The sequence below is a fragment of the Miniopterus schreibersii genome, assembly GCF_964146895.1.
Source record: "Miniopterus schreibersii genome assembly, chromosome: 8".
Lineage (NCBI taxonomy): Eukaryota > Metazoa > Chordata > Mammalia > Chiroptera > Miniopteridae > Miniopterus > Miniopterus schreibersii.
Genome location: NC_138109.1, coordinates 40,024,798 through 40,043,376, shown reverse-complemented (window position 1 = coordinate 40,043,376; position 18,579 = coordinate 40,024,798). Strand labels below are relative to the sequence as shown.

The 18,579-nt window shown below is 39.8% G+C and overlaps 2 protein-coding genes across 4 annotated transcripts in view; both read right to left on the bottom strand.

The window, feature by feature from the left end:
• Positions 1-5,341, bottom strand: part of UBE2U (ubiquitin conjugating enzyme E2 U) — a 51,850-nt gene extending 46,509 nt beyond the window's left edge. The window contains exons 1-3 of one of the 2 annotated variants that reach the window (XM_081144837.1): positions 4,893-5,341; positions 2,979-3,060; positions 2,342-2,434 (exon numbers count right to left, since the gene is read on the bottom strand). In XM_081144837.1, the coding sequence (XP_081000963.1) occupies positions 2,342-2,434; positions 2,979-3,060; positions 4,893-4,958 (241 nt within the window). In that variant the 5' untranslated portion in view covers positions 4,959-5,341. The remainder of the gene's footprint in view (positions 1-2,341; positions 2,435-2,978; positions 3,061-4,892) is intronic. The other variant, XM_081144836.1, reaches the window with a different exon arrangement.
• A 7,966-nt stretch (positions 5,342-13,307) lies between these two features.
• The window catches only part of ROR1 (receptor tyrosine kinase like orphan receptor 1), a 346,156-nt gene continuing 340,884 nt past the window's right edge, over positions 13,308-18,579 (bottom strand). For both annotated transcript variants that reach the window (XM_081143788.1, XM_081143789.1), the window contains exon 9: positions 13,308-17,379. In XM_081143788.1, coding sequence (XP_080999914.1) covers positions 15,952-17,379 — 1,428 coding nt within the window. In that variant the 3' untranslated portion in view covers positions 13,308-15,951. The remainder of the gene's footprint in view (positions 17,380-18,579) is intronic.

The following is an 18,579-nucleotide window of genomic DNA, read 5'->3' as shown; positions in this document are numbered from 1 at the left end:
GTACAGGAGGCAACCAATCCATGTCTCTCTCTCTCCCATCTATGTTTCTCTCTCCCCCTCCTTCCTTCCCTCCTCCCCTTCCTTTCCACTCTCTCTGAAAAGCAATGGAAAAAATATCCTCAGTTGAGGATTAAAAAAAAAAAAAAAAATTAAAGACTTAGAACTGTACACACCCAGTTCTTGGTGTGTGTGGGCTAATAATACTCCTCTCCTCCAAGGTTTGTATATAATAAAATAGACTATAGTGTTGAAAGATGCAAGTAAAAAATATCAACTTTATGATACATAAGACTGAAATGGAGAATGCTGATCAATGCTTTAATCAAGTTCCACAAAAATCCCCTTGATTTGAACTTAACCCCTCAACTGGAGGCCTGCCTAGGTTTCCTGCCTGAAGAAACAGAGGCTGCATGCATTCTAAGATCCAGCTTATTGGAAAGAAAGTTTTGAGGAAGTGCTGATCCACACATGCCCAATTCTTTCTTACATCTCCCCAATTAGATAAGTCTTCCTGGGAGGTGGGAGGGAGAGAAAGAAGAGCAACCCCAAGTTTTCCCATATTTCCCCTTCCTCTTTATTAATGTATGTAAACTCAACAGATTTTTGTGTATTGATTTTGCTTACTGAAACTACCAAATTTATTAGTTCTAACAGTTTTTGAGGGAAGTCTTTATTAATGTTTTTTATATACAATATCATGCCATCTGCAAAGGACAGTTTTACTTCTTCCTTCCCAATATGCATGCCTTTTATTTCTTTTTCTTACCTAATTGCTCTGGCTAGAACTTCCAATACTATGTTGAATAAAAGTGGTGAGAGTAGGCACCCTTGTCTTGTTCCTAATTTTACTTTATATACTTTAATGTAATTTTTTTTTCCAACTACATTATTACTTTTATAATTAAGACATATTTTTAAAGAATAAAATTAAATTTATGATACAAAATTAGTTGTGTACATTTGCTACTATTTGCTTAAAATAAACACACAGGAGTGGAATTACTGGATTAAATACAATGGGAAGATGTATTCTGATCCCCTTGTCCTCACCTCCCACTTCCACAGTAGATCCTTCCTGTTCTGTTTAAGAGCAATGTATGTAAAGCTATAGGATATTTCAATTTAAAAATGTTCTCTATTAATGGATATTGGAATTACTTCCCTTCTTCTGTTGTTACTGGGAACAAACACCTTTTAAACGTACTCTTGCACACTTGTGCTAATATTTCTATGTAATAACTTATAAACATGGTATTTACAGGGATTTACAGCTATTTGCATTTTATATCTTATTAGAAACTGTCAAACTGCTTCCCCAAAAGGACACACTAAGGACATCATGTCGGAGTACCCATATTTTTTCACCTCTACCAAAATTATTTTAATATTCTGTAAACATAAATAATGAGTCGCATTTTTAATGTATTTTATAGGCAGTTTTAATATGTATTTTTCTTCTTACTAGTGAGGTTGAACATATTTTTACATTTATTTTTGTTACCTTTCCTCTATCAAGTAGTTGTTTATAGTCTTTGTCTATTTTTCTATTGCTGTATGTTGTTTTCTTATTGATTCTCATGTACTCTTTATATGTTACAGATATTGTTTTATGTGTTGCAAATATCTTCCCTTGGTTTGCATATTAATGTATTTTGCCTCTGTTTATAATGTGGTCAGCTGTAGAGAAGTTTTAAAAAGCTTACATATGTAATGTGTCATGCATTTCCCATGCTTTCTAGGTTTTATCATATTTAGAAAGGGCTTTTTCACCAAGCCCATAAAAAGTTCTATTGCATTCCCTTCTTTTTAGCATTTAAAATTTTTAGATTTTTTTTTTTGTCAATTAGAAATACACTTTATGTAAGGCTTAAAGTAGAAATCTAACTTATTTTTAGCTAAAACATTAATTTGCTAGTGTATCATATTTTATAACATAGAAAATTAGTCCAACTAAAATACTGAACAATACAGGAATGTTTATCATTCAGTCATTAAAAATGATCTTTTAAAGAATGTTTAATAATGTAACCAGAAGCTTATGTAATATTAAGTAAAAAAAATACCAGATGCAAAACTTTATATCTAATACCCCAACTTTGTAGAAAAAAGACACACATAGAAAAAAGGAAATAAATTTACTTAAATGTTGAGAGTAATATCTCTCTGAATTAGGATTCAAAGTGATACTTTTTTCTTTTTCTGTTTTCCCCTATAAGCATACTTACTTTTATAATCATAACAAAGTTGTGATTATATTTTTAAAAACATTATTAAATACTAATACAGAACAAGGGTAATAGGGACAGAGACCCTAATAATAAAAATCTCATTCGGTCCTTACCATTTGGATGAAAAGGAATGGTTCTAAATATCACAACTGGAGGGACAAGATTATATTCCACTGTAAAATTAATTGTCACTTGGAAGAATATTCCTATAATATAAAGATAAACATTTTTACTAAAGTGTTGTGCTGTACTGGTTAACTGTAACCTGATTAAACTAACATTTCCTGCTACAGGTTAGCCTCCCTCCCAAGGTCTCTAGAGTTTTATTCTTAAGTAAACTGGATCATAGGGTGCATAGACCCCTCTAGATAGTATAAGAGACTCCTCACAATCTAACCCCACCATTATTTTATCAGCCTGTTGACCATCCATTACTGTCCCCCAAACACCTGTCCCATTCACTGTGTATCTCGTATTGACTAAACTCACTGTTCCAGAGCCCGTTTTATTGGGTCTGCTTCTTTAAAATGTAATAACATTAAGATCTGACATAAAAAAAAAGTTAAACCTGAAATTTCTATCTATGTTTACAAATGGCAAAAATTAAACCATACAATGAAAAATAGCATGTGAATACTTTCCGAATTCTGGAAAATTTATATAATGCAACCTTCTTTTGCACATAATGAAGATGGACTAATAATGGTATAAAGTCTCTTTAAAAAGTAGATTGGTTTTGCAAATACATACCATGCCAAATTGTATTCTCTAGACCTTCAATATCAGCTTCCCATTCCATCATATCTTCACTTACAGGAAAGGCAGAAATACCCTTTAATTGAAAAGAGATTCAAAGCAGTAAAAAAGATTCCATACTTATTGTAGCTTTGAAAATCAGATATCAGGTTACAATAAATTACAAAAACTACTTTTATGTTTCCTGATGAATTTATTTATTTGTTGACTTGGGGAGGTGTTATATTTTGTGTTATTACACAGCTGTTAAGATAGATTCCACACAGTAGTAAATTTAAAGTAAATCATAAGCATGGAAATCACAAGTGAGACTAGAAGGTCAAGATTGGAATGTGTGGCTTATGTATGACAATAGCCAATTTAAGATTCAAATTAGAAGAGAAGGAAATCATTGGAAAGCATGCATCTCTTCAGAGCTTTTTAAAGGTATATATGGATGCTACATGGAAGGCATGAAGTCACAACATTTTCAGAAAACACAACCCCAAAATTATGCTTATGTAAAAAATAAATTTCCCTACAGTTGAGGTATTGTCCCAATAGAGGGACAAGAATGCACAGAGTGGGGTAAAAGTAGGTTTACAGTTGTTTGTATGGAAAATAATGTATAATTAAGAAATAATAATACAAGGATAAATTTTGTGTTTTGCATACTCACAACTCTAACCCTACTTTTGCCTCACCCTGTATTTCACAGAAAACCTTATCAATTATGCTGGAAAATACACCTAAATACACTCAATAAATATTTCTGAGCAACCACATGGTTATTCAATATGTTTGGTGCTAGTCTGGATAAACATTATAAGATACCTCTATTACTTATTCTCTATAATTACATATCATTTCTCCTTTATGAAACTGTCCTTCAACAGTGAACCACAAAATTCAGGTAGAGCAGAAACAATATGGAAATAATTTCATTGGTAGCATTTGGAGCAAAGCCTTCCTCTGTGTTAAAATTATAAGGGAAAGGCATCCCTGTGTTGTGACAGCAGTTGGCAAAAAGTGCACGAGACAGTAAGTAGTAGGACACAAGACTTTGAGCAAGGCAGTTCAGTTGGTTAGAGCGCCGTTCCAATACGCCAAGGTTTCGGTTTCCGTCCCCGTCAAGGCACATACAAAAATGAAATAAAAAAATAGAAATGACCAACACTACATGATTTCAAGGGTTGTCCTTTCTGTGCTTTTTTTCTATTATAACAGGAAGGGATGGGAAGTTTATATCCTTAATTTGACTGCAGATATTCATCTTTAATCCTGTTTTCAGTCTCTATGTGTACAGCAGTATTTTTAGTAAAGAATTACAGAGAGGAAAAAAAAGAAATCAACCAATGAATGCACCAATCAGTGAAGCAACAAATCCATCTCTCTCAAACCAATAAATAAAGATTAAGAAAAGGATCAACCAATGAATGCATAAATAAGTGACACAAAAATCGATGTTTCTCTCTCCTTTCCTTTCTCTAAAATCAATAAACAAACAAAAAACAAACAAAAAATGAGCAAAGGGTTTTGGAGTCAGAAGACCCTATGACAGACTCCTGAGGCCAAATATTTCCTGAACCTTTCTGAGGCTTAGGCTTCTGGTAGGTAAAACAAAACACTACTTACGGTGCTGTCATTAATGAGAGCCCCTTGCGCCTGTCAGTCACCCGCAACCCGGCGCACCCCGACATTCAGGGCTTCCACCCCCGTACTACTCAGCACAGTGCGCTCCACACTGTTTATTATTATTATGAAGTAACTATTACTGTGAAATGGACTGTTATAGCAAAGCAGATTTGTTAAACAACCACCCCTGTAATGGTAAATTAGGTTTAACTTAATTTCCCTTTAAATACAGATTAAAGTGCTTTTTAAAAGTTTTGCCCCCGCGAAACCCACCCTCGGGGCCCCCGTACTCACCACGTAGTTGTTCTCTTTCAGCTCCTGGAAGTCCCTCTGCAGCAGGAAGTAAGCTCTGTGGGACATGGCCAGGCGGCAGGGGGTCTGGCATCGGCCCCCTCGCTCCCGGGGGCTGCCGGGCGGCAGGTGCGGGGGCCCTCGCGTCGCGCTCCCACGCCCGGGCCACTGACGGCAGAGAGCTGCCCCCTGGGGTCGCGGACCCCCGCGTGCTCCCGAGGCCAATGGCTTCTGAGCTGTGCATATAACAGCGGCTTTCTCTCCTCCTCCGACTCCTCCAAACTAAGACGCGCAGAGGGGAAACTGAGGCACGGTCTCGGCCGCGGCGCGTCGGTCTCCAGGCCGAGGAGGACAAGCACCTGGGGCAGCCCCGCGACGTCGCTGCGTGGAGGGGGCGTAAGAGGCGTAAGCTCCCGGCGGCGGCAGCCAATTGTTCGCGCCTCCTCGCGGACGTAACTGGGCGTACGTTTAGCGGGAAGACGCGAACCGGTTGCCAAGCAACAGACCCCTAGGGAAAGTCAGGGAAAGGAGGTGGGAGCTTGACTGCCTCTCATCCAATCAGCGACAGGGGGCAGGCCTCCGGAAACCTCCGCAGCCAATAGTCCACCCCCCACCCGCCCCCACGCCAAGCTTCTCAGTCCCCCCAAAGTGGACTCCCCCTCACTAATGTAGAGGGTCGGGGTGAAGTCCCGGGGTCAAGCATGCAGCAGCCCTCCTCACTCAAGTCCCTCTCCAAAATGATCCTTTCTTTTTTCTTTGAATATCAGAAACTCTCAGGGAATAAGGGACCGGTAGGCACAGGTGCATGCTAATCAATAACAATATCGTCACATATGGCAAGTTACCATTCAAAATACGTTCGCATATATTATGTCTTCGAATCCCACAGTTGCTCTGGAAGAGCGCTCCAGGAACAGAGAACGATTAATAATTTCTCAGATTCCACCTCTTGCCACAGTTCGGGTTGAATCCCAGCATACCTATGTTTTAGTAGCCTGCGTAACCTGGAAGAAGTTACTTGGCCTCCCTGTGCTTACATTTTCTCATCTATTAATATGCAGCCAATAATACCTATTATGAAGACTTAAAAAAAATTATGCCTGCTAAGCACTCAGTCATTGCCCAGAGTAAGTGATAGTCAACACATGCACTTACCATGTGCTGGGCACACTATTTTAAATGTTTTACAGAAATGGATTTTATCCTCAAAAACAACTCTATGAGGTAGGTACTCTTATGACACTAATTTTTACAGTAAGGGGAACTGAGGCACAGAGATGCCAGATGATTTGCCTTAAGTCACACAGCTGGAATGCAGTAGAGCCAGGATGCAAACTCCAGAACACCTTGCCCTAGCCACTAGGAAACCCTGCCTCGAAAAGGTCTCACGTTGTCCCAAGTGAGCTATCTAGCCTTCTGTAATAAAGCATGGCTACTCTCAATAGTTCTCTTTGTGCATCTGTTGTTTTTATTATTTTTGGTGTATTTATTTTCGGCTGCATTTTTACCTGTTAATTTTCTGAGTCCCCTGTCAACTAAAATAAAAACTCAAGAAGGTGGACCACTGCTGTATAAAATAGTGCCTGGCACATAATAAAGGCCCAATACATATCTGTTAACTAAATGTGTATTCTGTTTTGTCTTTTAGGTTATAAATTTATTAAGAAGTCTATCTAACTTCTGTAACTTATTAATATAGTTGTAGTACTCTGTATGTAACTCAAAAAATGCCAACTACCAAATATTTTGATATTAACTTTTATTACTTTTGTAACTTCAAGTGGAGAATAGATTTAATTAAGTTCTACTATATGCTTTTGGGGGTTTTTCCTCACAGTCTTTCCCTCTAAAAATAGACCTAGAGGATTGAAAAGAGAAATGTTGCATTGTATTTTTTATGGTAGGCAGAATTCTAAGAGGATCTCCAAGATCTCCAGCCCCTGCATAATCATCAGGACTGTGAATATCATGGATTTCACTCTGATTAAGTTATATGGTATAGTTAACTTTAAGAGAGAAAGATAATTTTGGGTGAGCCTGACCTAATCAGGTAAGCCTTAAATGAAACTGGGCTCTTCCTGAAGTCAGTAATTCAAAGTGTGAAAAGGATTCCACATGAAAGAGATTCTCTGTTGCTACCTTTGAAGACAAAGGAACGTGGCCAGTCTCTTGGAGGTGAGGGTGGCTGCTGGCTGGCAGCCAGCAAGAGAATCAGGGCCTCAGTCTTATAAAAACAAGTGACTGAATTCTACCATGACCACAAGAGTTTGGAAGAGGACCTGAACTCCAGATCAGAATATAACCTGGCCAATACCTACTGAGGCCCTGAGCAGAAAATTCAGTCATGCTGTACCCATATTATTTTGAAACAGTAAGTCTGTGGTATTCTGTTACACAGCGATAGCTAACTAATACAACTTTTTGCCTAGAGTGCACAGCTACGGACCAAGACAAATTATGTGGCCAAAGATCACTCATTCACTGCTTTCGTGTGAAAAGTGCTTGAAACCAGTTAGTGGCTTTAGATAGGGTTAGGGAATAAGCTAGGTATGGCATCCTGAACAATGAAGACTGAACTAAGGCTCATGTGCAAATGTTCGTCATCTTAGGTGAGCAAGGCAAGTGCAAGTGTAATTGCTTAAGACTGGTAAAGTTACTGAGGCCATCTCCAGCTTTAGCAACCAAGCATCCCCCTCCCCCTCTTTTTTTAAACACAATTCTTTCCCTCAGGACTTGGACAGATGTTTTCATTTTACTTAAACTATAAGACTGTTTTCCGCATCCACCAGGAATATGTACCAGTACAAAGTGTTAACCTCGTTTGGATTTGAACCCCCATCCTCAAGAGCAAAAGGAGGCTGAGGACCGCCAAATGTCAGCTCAGCGGTGAGATGTGTTTTAAATCATATTTTGACGTATGTTACGCTGTTAACTAGAAAATGAAGTGCAGCACACATGCTTCTAGTAACTCCGGTTTCAAATCATATGATCCCTCCTTTGTCTTGAAGACCTTTTGATGTGCGTTCCCATATTGAGTTTCTCTGCTTTTAATAATCGTATATTCCTTCCTCAATATAAATGTCATGAAAAATACTGGATGCTAATCTTCAAAGATCAAACGGGAAGGAAGAGGTGGGTAGCCTAGTTCAGTGACTTGAATTCCTGAAATTTCTCATTTAAAATTTTTATTTTCTCTTATAAAAGCCTGGGCTCCAAGAAATGCTTGGTTCCCCGTGATAAAATTGAAGTGTAGGCTCCCCCCAATTTCAGAATTGTGTTAATTACAAAATAATTCCATCTCTCCCTGCAAGGCACCTGAGATGCAGGGACCAGTGAACCTATCAGAGAGGAACTCAGAATCAATACATGCTGGCTTTTATTTCACCTTGGCTTTAGCTATGGGGGACCAAGAGTCCAAGTTTGCTTGGGACTGGGGACTTTCTTGGGACAAAGGACTTTAGTCACCCTAGTTTGGAGATCAAGGACTTTTTCAGGATGGGAATTGTGTAGACAACTTGGTAAAAGCTGTTTTTGGGACCTTGATGCTAATTTGTTTTCTATTGCAAGCTAGTGCCCAAACCCCATAATCAAAATTCTAAAAAGTAATGGTTGGAATTCCTTTAGAAGATCTTAGGGAGGTTTATGATGAAAGATGCAATGCCTGCCTGGGTACTTTACATGTTTTAGGGAAACCAGGTCTCCTTGCACTTCATTCCTCACACGGGCACACCAATCATTGAGAGAAACTGCATTTACTAATATTTGAGTACCACTGTGATGGTTGAGAGTGGGAGGCTGTGGGAGGGGCAACTGCTTAAAAGGTGTAATCATCATTCCATGCTTCCTTCACATATATCTGTTAACCTTTTCATACTCAGTTGCCCTAAGGATAACTCCAGAATTTCAACAGGGAAGAAGCTTTGAGGTGGCAGCTGGTTTGCAGCAGGTATAAGGAATGATGACATGGTTTAGGGATGGCTTAGAATGGTGATTTTCAACCAGTGTGCCTCAAGAATTTTAAAACATGCAATACCTGACTATTTGGTTGGGGGCACTGACCTCTTTTCCCTTAGATTGTCAGATAAAAAAATGACAACAGGCAACACAATAGCCATCCAGTGTGAATGAATCAAAGTTATTCCTATTTTTTTTGTCAGAGCGGCAAAAAATGTAATATATATTTTGGTGTGGTGCAGAATTTTAGTAAGTAGTTTACATGTGCCATGAGACGAAAAAGGTTGAAAATTGCTGGCTTAGGGATATGTCTTGAAGCTGTTTTTACTCAGCGTATGTGTGTTTATTAGGCGTGGTTTGAAGGGAGGTGATGGGAATTACTGAGGGGCTAAGCTAGCCCCTACCTCATTGGCCTCAGTACTGGGTGTTCTGCACTATGAGATACAGGTGAGTAATAGAATATACTGTGCTCTAAATTTTTTACCACAATAGAAAATATGTCCCTTTATAAAAATTGTTTAAAACACATTGAATAATAGCAATGTTACCACTTTCTGGGCCTTTGCTATGTGCCAGATACTTCTCATATGCTTGTATATATCCTCTTTAACTCTGAAAGACAGGTATTATAGAAAAATTATAAAATTGTAGGCCACTTTTTGAGAAGTTTTTTCAGGCCCTCTTCTCTGCAGTTCACATGAATTCTAAGGTAGATACTTTTTCAGATGATAAAATCACAGTTCAGGAACTTGTCTAAATTCACACGGTTACCAAGGGGTGAAGGGGAGATTTAATCCCAGGCAACCTGACATCAGAACCTTTACTCTTAACCTCTATGCTATATTTACATTATTTTATGGGTAAAGACACAGAGCTTGACTTACTTGCTCAAGGTCATCGGCTCCTGCGCTGGAGAAGTTGAAAAGTACATGCTCCATGCTCCCATTCTCTTCAACCTGGTCCCATGAAGGAGGGAAGCCTAGACATAGTGTTGTGTGCTAAGGAATCTAGAGGAGATTTTAAGGTAGCTTCTCTTTTAAGGTCCATCCTGGGGTGGTCCTGAGAAGATAGAATCATTAGAAATCTCTCCTATTGTGATGATAACCTGGTTTGACAAGTATTGCTCCAGTGTAGGGATGGCTTGATAAATTTAATCTCTATTAAATTTAATCTACTACTTTTGACTGATTAGGAGGTTATTCAGGGCAATATGTTGGAAAATTTAAGGCTAAAATTGAGCTCAGCTGGGAAGAGCACCAGTTCATGTGTGCCATGAATGCAACAGGAGGGAAGGATGGACACCTTGGGTTTGCTCTACCAAGTCTATTCACTCAGGGCTGTTTCCAGGCTGAGGAAAACAACTAGGATTCTACATCCCTGCCCATGGCTGTGATGGTGACTTACAGTGCCACTCAGCAGGTTGAGATACATCATGTCCTATGGTTAGATTTGGCTTCAAAATGCGTTGAGGAAGAGACGTGGGAGGAGGAGATATATAGCTTGTCTGAGCAGAAGTTTTACAAGTGATTGTGTTTCGATATTGCCCTTGCCCTTTCTCTGTGCCATCATGAGAACAGCTTGCCTTCTGCTGACTGACATGAGCAAGAAATCTAAATGTTTGCTCTTGCAAGGCTGAGATTTTGGAGTTACTACTTCAGCCACACTGACCAACACAACAAATACACTCTTATTTCCAGAGTGAACTCTGGAAGTACAGTTAAGTCCTAAATGGTCATTTTGCCTGAATATCAGTTTTAGTCTTATCAGGTTGACTCAGCAGACTACCTAGATTATGCCATTGGGGGGTTATGGCTCATTTCCAGTGATTTTAATGCACATAGGCTCAAAAGAAACCTTTCAGGGAATTGTATTGGCAAAGGCCCAAAGGATAAGTAGAGCCATTGTCCCTGGGCCCAAGGACTGCAGTGGCCAAGGAGCCCCTGCTGGGGGATGGAGCCTGACCTCGACATCTTTCTGAAGCAAGTTCCAAGCGCTTCCAAGTCTGGGCACAGCTTGAGCATCGGTCTATGGCTTTATGTAGCTGCTTCTGTTGATTTGTGTACATCTTTGAATTTACAACCAAGAACACAGGACCACGGAAATTGACACTTTCCTCCAAATGGAATATTGCCTGAATTATCTTTATTTCAGCATAAAAATATACCTTTTAAAAAATGTACGTAACATCCCATCTAATTTTAAAGCAGGGTTTTTCTCCTAGTGTAACCATTCCTGAATAAAAATATTTACTAACCTGGTCACTTTGCTGAGGAAAAGCATGTGTCAGGCCTGGGCAGCAAATGTTCTAGTACTTGTTTGTGAATAAGCAATTCATACATAGGTGCTTAGGATTCAACTAGTCATAAACATGTCAGCAGACCTCCCTGTGTGTCTCTATGTTTTTAAGTCTTCTCAGCCTAATTTCCCAGAGGATTACATGGACCTTGAGCGCTCTGATGGTTTGTAAGCCTCTCCTTCCTCTGAGTTAAGTGTCCTAATACTTTGGTATTTATGGTAACAAACCTCAGGTGCGGTCATATTTTGGCTGCAAATATTTTCCTTATGTGTGTGCTTTATTGCTCCTGCTCCTCTTATATAGCATTTCCTCCTCAGCATTTGAACTATTGGTTGAGAAACAATGCTATAAATTAAGAAGTCTGAGCTTCCCCTCTAGCACTTCCCTTAGGTCTCTCTTGCTGTCCTTGCTCAGAGCTTTCAGCCCTCTAAAGGCAATGCGGAGCATCGCCTGAGCAGAGGAGCTCTCGGCCAGCCAGCAAGGACTGACAGACTGCAGCTGGCAAAGGAACACAGTGGAACAAGCCACAGGTGACTGTATCCAGTCAACTGGGCCAGGTTGTCACAGGAAGCTCAGGGGAGTGGGGAGCCTCCACAGCTGCTTCTGCTGGATGCTCACAGGGAGCTGGGTCTTCCCTCCTCCCAAGAAAGACCAGTCTATCCTTGACCTTAATTTTGTCAAGTTGCAACAAAAAGGAGAGTTATTTCAGTTGTGTTAATCATCAGTGCAAGGAGTAAAAAAAAAGGTATACTAAGAGACCAACACTTTTGAGTTTGTCCATATGAAGGAAAACTATTTTGGTGACTATCCAAGAATGTGGGTCTTGAGCAAACTAGACAAGGAAATATTCTCAACAAAGGTTAGGTGCTGTTAGTTTTCTATCCAAGTGAACAACTGCAAAAAAACCCCAAACAAACAAAAAACCAATTGTCAAATAGTTAACACAAAGTTTTTAGTGCTGAATTTGTGATGAAGTAAAACTTGATTTCCTTTAAGGTGACTAAAGTGGCTAACATGTTATTAAATGCTTATATATTCACATTACTAAGGATATAATGACCAGCTCCCCACCCTCCATCCCCATGCCTTTAAATTAGGGTGGTTCTGTGATTCTCAATCTTTATAATACCAGAGGGTCTGCTGAAGTGCAAATTGCTGGGTCCACCCCCAGAATTTCTGATTCAGTACTTCGAAGAGAGGCCCAAGCTTCTGCATTTCTAACAAGTTCCAAGGTCTGCTGGTCTGAGGCCACACTGAGAACCACTGGGATAGCTAATTGTCTTTTAAGGTGTGTAGATAGTAGAGCTCCTCTCAAATTAGTGTTTAGTGATTTGCAATAGGCCTTACCTGAGGTGGTGCTGCGAGTTTGCAGGTGAGCTGAAGGGACTGGGGATGGTGAGAGGGAGGAGCCTACAGAGACATAAGAAGGAAATGGGAGTGACAGGCAGATGAAGGGGTTCAAGTGAGAGGGAGAAACCTAACCTTGGATCTCACTGCCATGTGAAGCGATTGCTTTATTGAGTTTGATGGCTGAGGTGAAGACAAGAGCTGTACCTAAAACAGATGGATAAGGCCCTGAAGGGTTTATTGTAGTCCCTTCTGTATTAAAGAGAAGAAATGGACAAGTTCTTTGAACTTCCGTAATGATACTCATTTTCCTTCACAGTGTATATTCATCGCCAGATGGGGAACTCTCTCTTTTGGGCAAATAAGGTCATAAAGGTAAGCTGTGACAATTTTATCAGTAGGGTTGGAATCTAAGTGGAATAGAAGATGTACACAGCCTTTTCTTCTCCAGAGTCCTAAGACATAATTTTTGATGTCTAAGTTCACCTGAAAACATCAAGGCAGAAAAGAATGCAACTTTTAAGCCCAATTTTTACATTCCATTGGGTTGTAATTATTTAATATATTATTTTGATTTTAAAAACTAAAAATCTTGTCATATGTAGGTGGATAATATGTGCTCATGAAATCATTGGGATTCTCCCTTCCACCTATGGTCACTAGCAAAAGAATACCCAAGTCTATTTCTTAAAAGCCTATTAAAAAAATTATTTCAATGAAATAGCAGTAAATAGGAATTACGATTCCTCTTTCTATGAAATGTCAATCATTAGGAGAAATAGTATTACAATTCCCAAATACTTCCATGATAGCAATATTCAGAAAATAATATTTATGGTAAACATTTTTAATAAACAGCAGCATAAAATAATCAGTGTTTAATATCATCTCTTGTGTGTGAAATACAAATGCACATATCCTTAATATAAAATAGCCTTTTTGTCATTACAATTCCATGCTTGTCTATCTTAAATGCCCATAATAACAAATCAAACATTAAGTAATACAGTGATTAAATGCATGCAGTGAAAATAAGAAAAGGTATCGTAGGGCGAGATATCTGAATATTGCCATTATATATTTGAAGAAAGTCTATATCAAGTTAAAAACACATAAACAAAGGAAACAAGGAAACAGACCAGATATAAAAATGCAAAGATATATTTTCACTTCTGTGATACAAACCATAAACAATAGTTTTGTGCAAAAAAGGGAAAAGATCTGAAAATAAAGTCATCTTACAAAAAAACATTGTCAACAAAGCAAAAGATATTTTTCAGTTTGTGAAAAAAAATACTATTTTAATACAAAAGGGGCTGTGTTATGTAGTATCACAGTGCTATTATAAAATACATTATTACAAGTGGTTTTGAAATTTAGTTTGTTCACCTTAATGACTTCAGTAATTATAAAATGTTTAAAATAAATGTTATAGTTCTTTATAAAAAACTAACTTGGAGTCATTTTTTTAACCATAGCAATGTTTTTCCAGAGTAGGTATTTTACTGGCTCATGGAATGCTAATTTCCCTTTAAGGGACTCCTAGAAAAACTCAGATTCACTGAAATCGTGTTTACTTAAAATAATAAATATTCTTGGAAAACAATTGATTGTCGTATGATATACAAAATTGTGGTTTGAATCTTCATCATTAAACAGTTGCATAGCAACAAAAGGATACAAATATTCTCCTCTACCTAAAGTTAAGAAATGTAACTTCTGAATCAGCTTATTTATGCCACAAAAATATGCCTTAATTTATCTCTGAATAAATTTGGATATAGCCAATTCTTTAAATTCACAGTACCTATAAGTCCATGTTTGTTGTTTGAAGATTCAGTGTTTAGGAAAATTGCAACATATTTTGGTAAACATATTTCCTTTATTTCTCATCGTAATAGTATTTTTTTAAATTGAAATATCAACGTGCTTCTAATTCTCTTACATTCTCCTCATCAAATATAATTTCCAGGAATTACTTTATATCCTGGTAAGTCTCTTTATAAGTCTCTTTAGCTGTAAAATTTAAAAAAAAAGAGACTTGGAGACATTGTTCTTAGAATAAAGGAGTTATTTTTTAACAAGAGAAAAATCAACCATAACATTCCTTTCTATATAGAACTTGAAACCCATCCATAGGAATTCTAAACTTGGCAAAAGATGGCCAGCAGGTAAATGGCATGAGATGCACAATGGTACCTCCCTCTAACTAAGGCAAAAATGATCATGTTGCTCCTATTTATCAGCTTGAAAAATTCAGTTCATGGCAATCTTTGAAGTGAGAACTCAGTACTTGCTTTTTAAGAAACACTGTAATATTTTACAAAATAGAATTCATAGTCTTTGGATTCCAACTAACCCTACGAATAAATTGTCATAACTCTTGGTGCTGAAACAGAATCTGTGAACATGTCCAGATCAGGGGAAAAAAAAGTGAGAGAAACTTTAAATTAACTAGATATTGGTGTCATAGAGTTTTCTACTTCCCCAGAGTCCACTGAACAACTCATAGGCAGGAAGTTGCAAGCACTGACGTGCTGGTCTGCAGCCACACCCCTATTCGTCAATGTTATTAGTCCAAGGAAGCTCCCAAAAGGCTGTCCCCATGAAAACCCTTGTTCCTCTCCCATGGATGCTGCTCTAGGCAGAGGGGTCATTTTCCTGACTGTGCTTCCTTTGGTGCCTCATTTCCAATACAACAAAATAAACTATCACTATCAACCAATAATCAATTCCAACATCCACATCTAGCCTTCTTATGGTCTGATGCCCTATGTTATTTCAAGGCCTTGTGTAAACACACTGTGGAAAAAAAAAATGTAGAAAAGGCCTTCATGATCAGCAGAGGAGATTCACAGAGAGCCACACTCTGCACCTTCCCAAAGAAGCCCCACTGCGTAGAAGGCTTCAGGGGAACTTACACTTGTCTTATGGCTCATTTCCATCTGGGATTTCAAATTTGGCCTAAGGTTTCCTCACTGATTCTGAACATCACTTCCATATAAAGATGCACAGAGTCTAAATAGAATCAACACAATTCCTGAACATATGTCCTGAAGAAAAGACAGCAGGTAGACAAATGCTACGGTATATACATTTTGGGGAGAGGCCAGTCATGGTGCCCGAAGGTGAAACACACAAAGCACCATTTGACTTTCCTTTTTGGTTTGATGCTTAATCACAAGAATCTTTTCCTCTTCGCTGGCTTGTAGGTTTCAGTACTTGAAACCAGTTGTACCAATCCCAATGCCGGGCATACACCCTGATGAGGCCTTAATCCCACAATGTTTCTTTCTGGCTGGTGTCTGCCCTGCTTGGTAAGACACAATTAAACTTCACAGAAGGTACTTGTTGCAATATCTGCTAAATGAGAACCTTACTTTAATAAAAAACATTTGAATATAAATCTTTTCTACGGCTTTCTAGTTTTTCCTGTGTACCACATTTACAACAAGTTGTGCATTTTCATAATTCTGCAGAAATCATAGATTCGGTGTGTCCATGAATATTGGAGTCTCCTAGCAAAGATGGCTGCTTCGAGTCTATTTTGTAGGGTTTTTGAGATTTGTTGCCAAAAACGGTGATCCCCATCCCACCGGGATGATTTGGAATTGACATGTGTGGTAGTAAAGGGATATTTGCTTCCTGATTGGATCCTGATGAGGGCAAGCTGGTCACATGGCCAGTGCTTGTCGACCCACTGGCACTGCTGGGGGACCGGCTCTTGGGAGGTGGGCAGTGCTGAATCACTCTGGGAGGACCCGCTGGCTGATAGTGGGCAGCTGGAAACGCCGCATATCCAGGAGGTATTGGGTATCCATTGATGGGGATGAATCTCTGGTTCTGAGGTATTGGTGGGCCAATGAAACCAGCAATCTGGCCCTGTGGTGTAATACCCTGGCTTGGGAACATGTAGTTGGGATATCTGGGGTTACTGAGATTACTCACTGGGCTGGCACTAAGGGAGGTGGTCTGCGTGGTGGCATTTCCCCCCGAGGGAGTAGTGGAGCTGGTGTGACTTGAGAGTCCCTCCCAGGACCGGAGCCGGACGTGAATATCTTTAAATCTTGGTCTCCTAGCAGGAATCTCATTCCAGCATTCTGTCATGAGGCTGTACATCCTGGGTGGGCAGTCTTCGGAGCACGGCAACAGCTGTCGCTTTCGCACCATCTCAATCACCTCCTGGTTGCTAAATCCGTAATACGGCTGGAGTCCAAAACTGAAAATCTCCCACAAGACAACCCCAAAAGACCAGATATCTGAATCAGAAGAGAATTTGCCGTACATGATGGCTTCGGGGGGCATCCAGCGAATGGGCAGCAAAGACTTGCTCTGCACCCTGTAGTAATCAGCCGAGTATATTTCTCTGGAAAGCCCAAGATCTGAAATCTTTACGTGAAGTTGCTCTCCAATTAAAATGTTACGAGCGGCAAGGTCCTTGTGGACAAAGAAATGACTAGACAGGTATTCCATGCCAGCTGCGATCTGAATCGCAATGTGCAGAAAATCTCCATGATCCAGGCTGGATTTTACGGTCCCATCTTCATCACTGCTACAGCCCACATCAGAGTGGGGAGACCGCATGATGAGGAACTCATGGAGATCCCCCTGATTCATATACTCGAAAAGCATGCACACAGGCTGCTCCTGGGTGACAGCACCTAGAAGGCAGACAATATTGGGGTGGTGGAGTTCGGCCATCAGGGAGGCTTCCTGTTGAAAGTCTGTCCATTGCTGGGGGTTGTTATAATCTTTTAAGGTCTTTATAGCAACCAGCTGAGCATGGTCCATGCCTGGGAGATAGAGATGGCCCTTATAGATCTTTCCAAAGGCACATTCACCCAGTTCTTCCATAAAACGTACAGCAGAAAGTGGCAGCTCCTTAGCCTTGCTCTGTATGAAAGAAAGGAAAAGTGTGTTTTAAAACATTTCTTCAGGCACTTTCTTGGCATCTGGAAGGAGGGGGTGGAACATAAAGAGAAAGGTTCTACCAGTTAGATTAAAATATTGTAGCTCTATAAGTTTTAAATGGTTGGCTGCAACTTAGGGGAGGTGTCATTGGCAACTTTCTGTCCACCACGCCCCATCCCCCCATCTATGATACTGATTTCCTGCCGCTGCCTAGAGCCTTGCTACTCCAAGTGTGGTCTTGGGACCAGCAACATCAACATCAGCTTCACTGGAAGCTCCCTACGAATGAGGACTCCCGGGCCCACCTCAGACCTTCTGAATCAGAATGTGCTGTGCTCGCTTTGGCAGCGCATATGCTGAAACCGAATGTGCTTTTAACAGACCCCAGGTGGTTTCGGCGAGAAGCACTGCTGCAGATGGTGCAGCTGGCACCGGCCGTGTTTGCGATTAGGTCCTCGCCTGCCCACCTTTGCTACTCCTCTGCGATAGCATCGCTATAGCTAAATAGGTCTCCTCGTTGTCCACCCCAAACACCATGCACATTCTTGCTTAATACCTTTGTTCCTGCAAAGCTCTCCTACTCTTAGGATATTTATTGTGTGAAAGGCCAGAGAAACCTAAACAAAAGACTGTCACAGTAGAGAGGGAGAGGTTTGGAATGTGCTCCTCCCTGCTTATCGAATCCTTGCTCCCTCGGAAGCTCTCCCTGACCACTGTGGCCTTTGCCTCCTCTGGAGTCCTTTTGGCTTTATAGTCTGAATGCCACTAAGTGCAAGAGGCAGGGTGGTGGCTGGTTCCACGCACGACCTCTACAGCCAATCAGATGTTGAACCCTGTGTTCTCCACTTACCAGCTGTGTGACCCCTGGGTACAATATGTAACCACCACCTGCCTCAATCCCCTCTTCTCTAAAATGGGATGATAATACTTGATACAATTTACTTACTTGTAGGATTCTTGTGAACTTTTAATATGTTAGCATTTGTAAAATAATCAGCATGATGTCTGGCACATGGTAAATGCTATTTAACTTTTATTGTTATTACCTTGCTGCTGCTATCTTTTTATGAACATATTTTGCCTTAATCAGATTTCAATTCCTTGCATTTCCCTTTATACCAATTGATATTCCTATGGCTTTGCACGTGGGCTGACCTTAAAACAGGGGAAAGCTTGTACTTC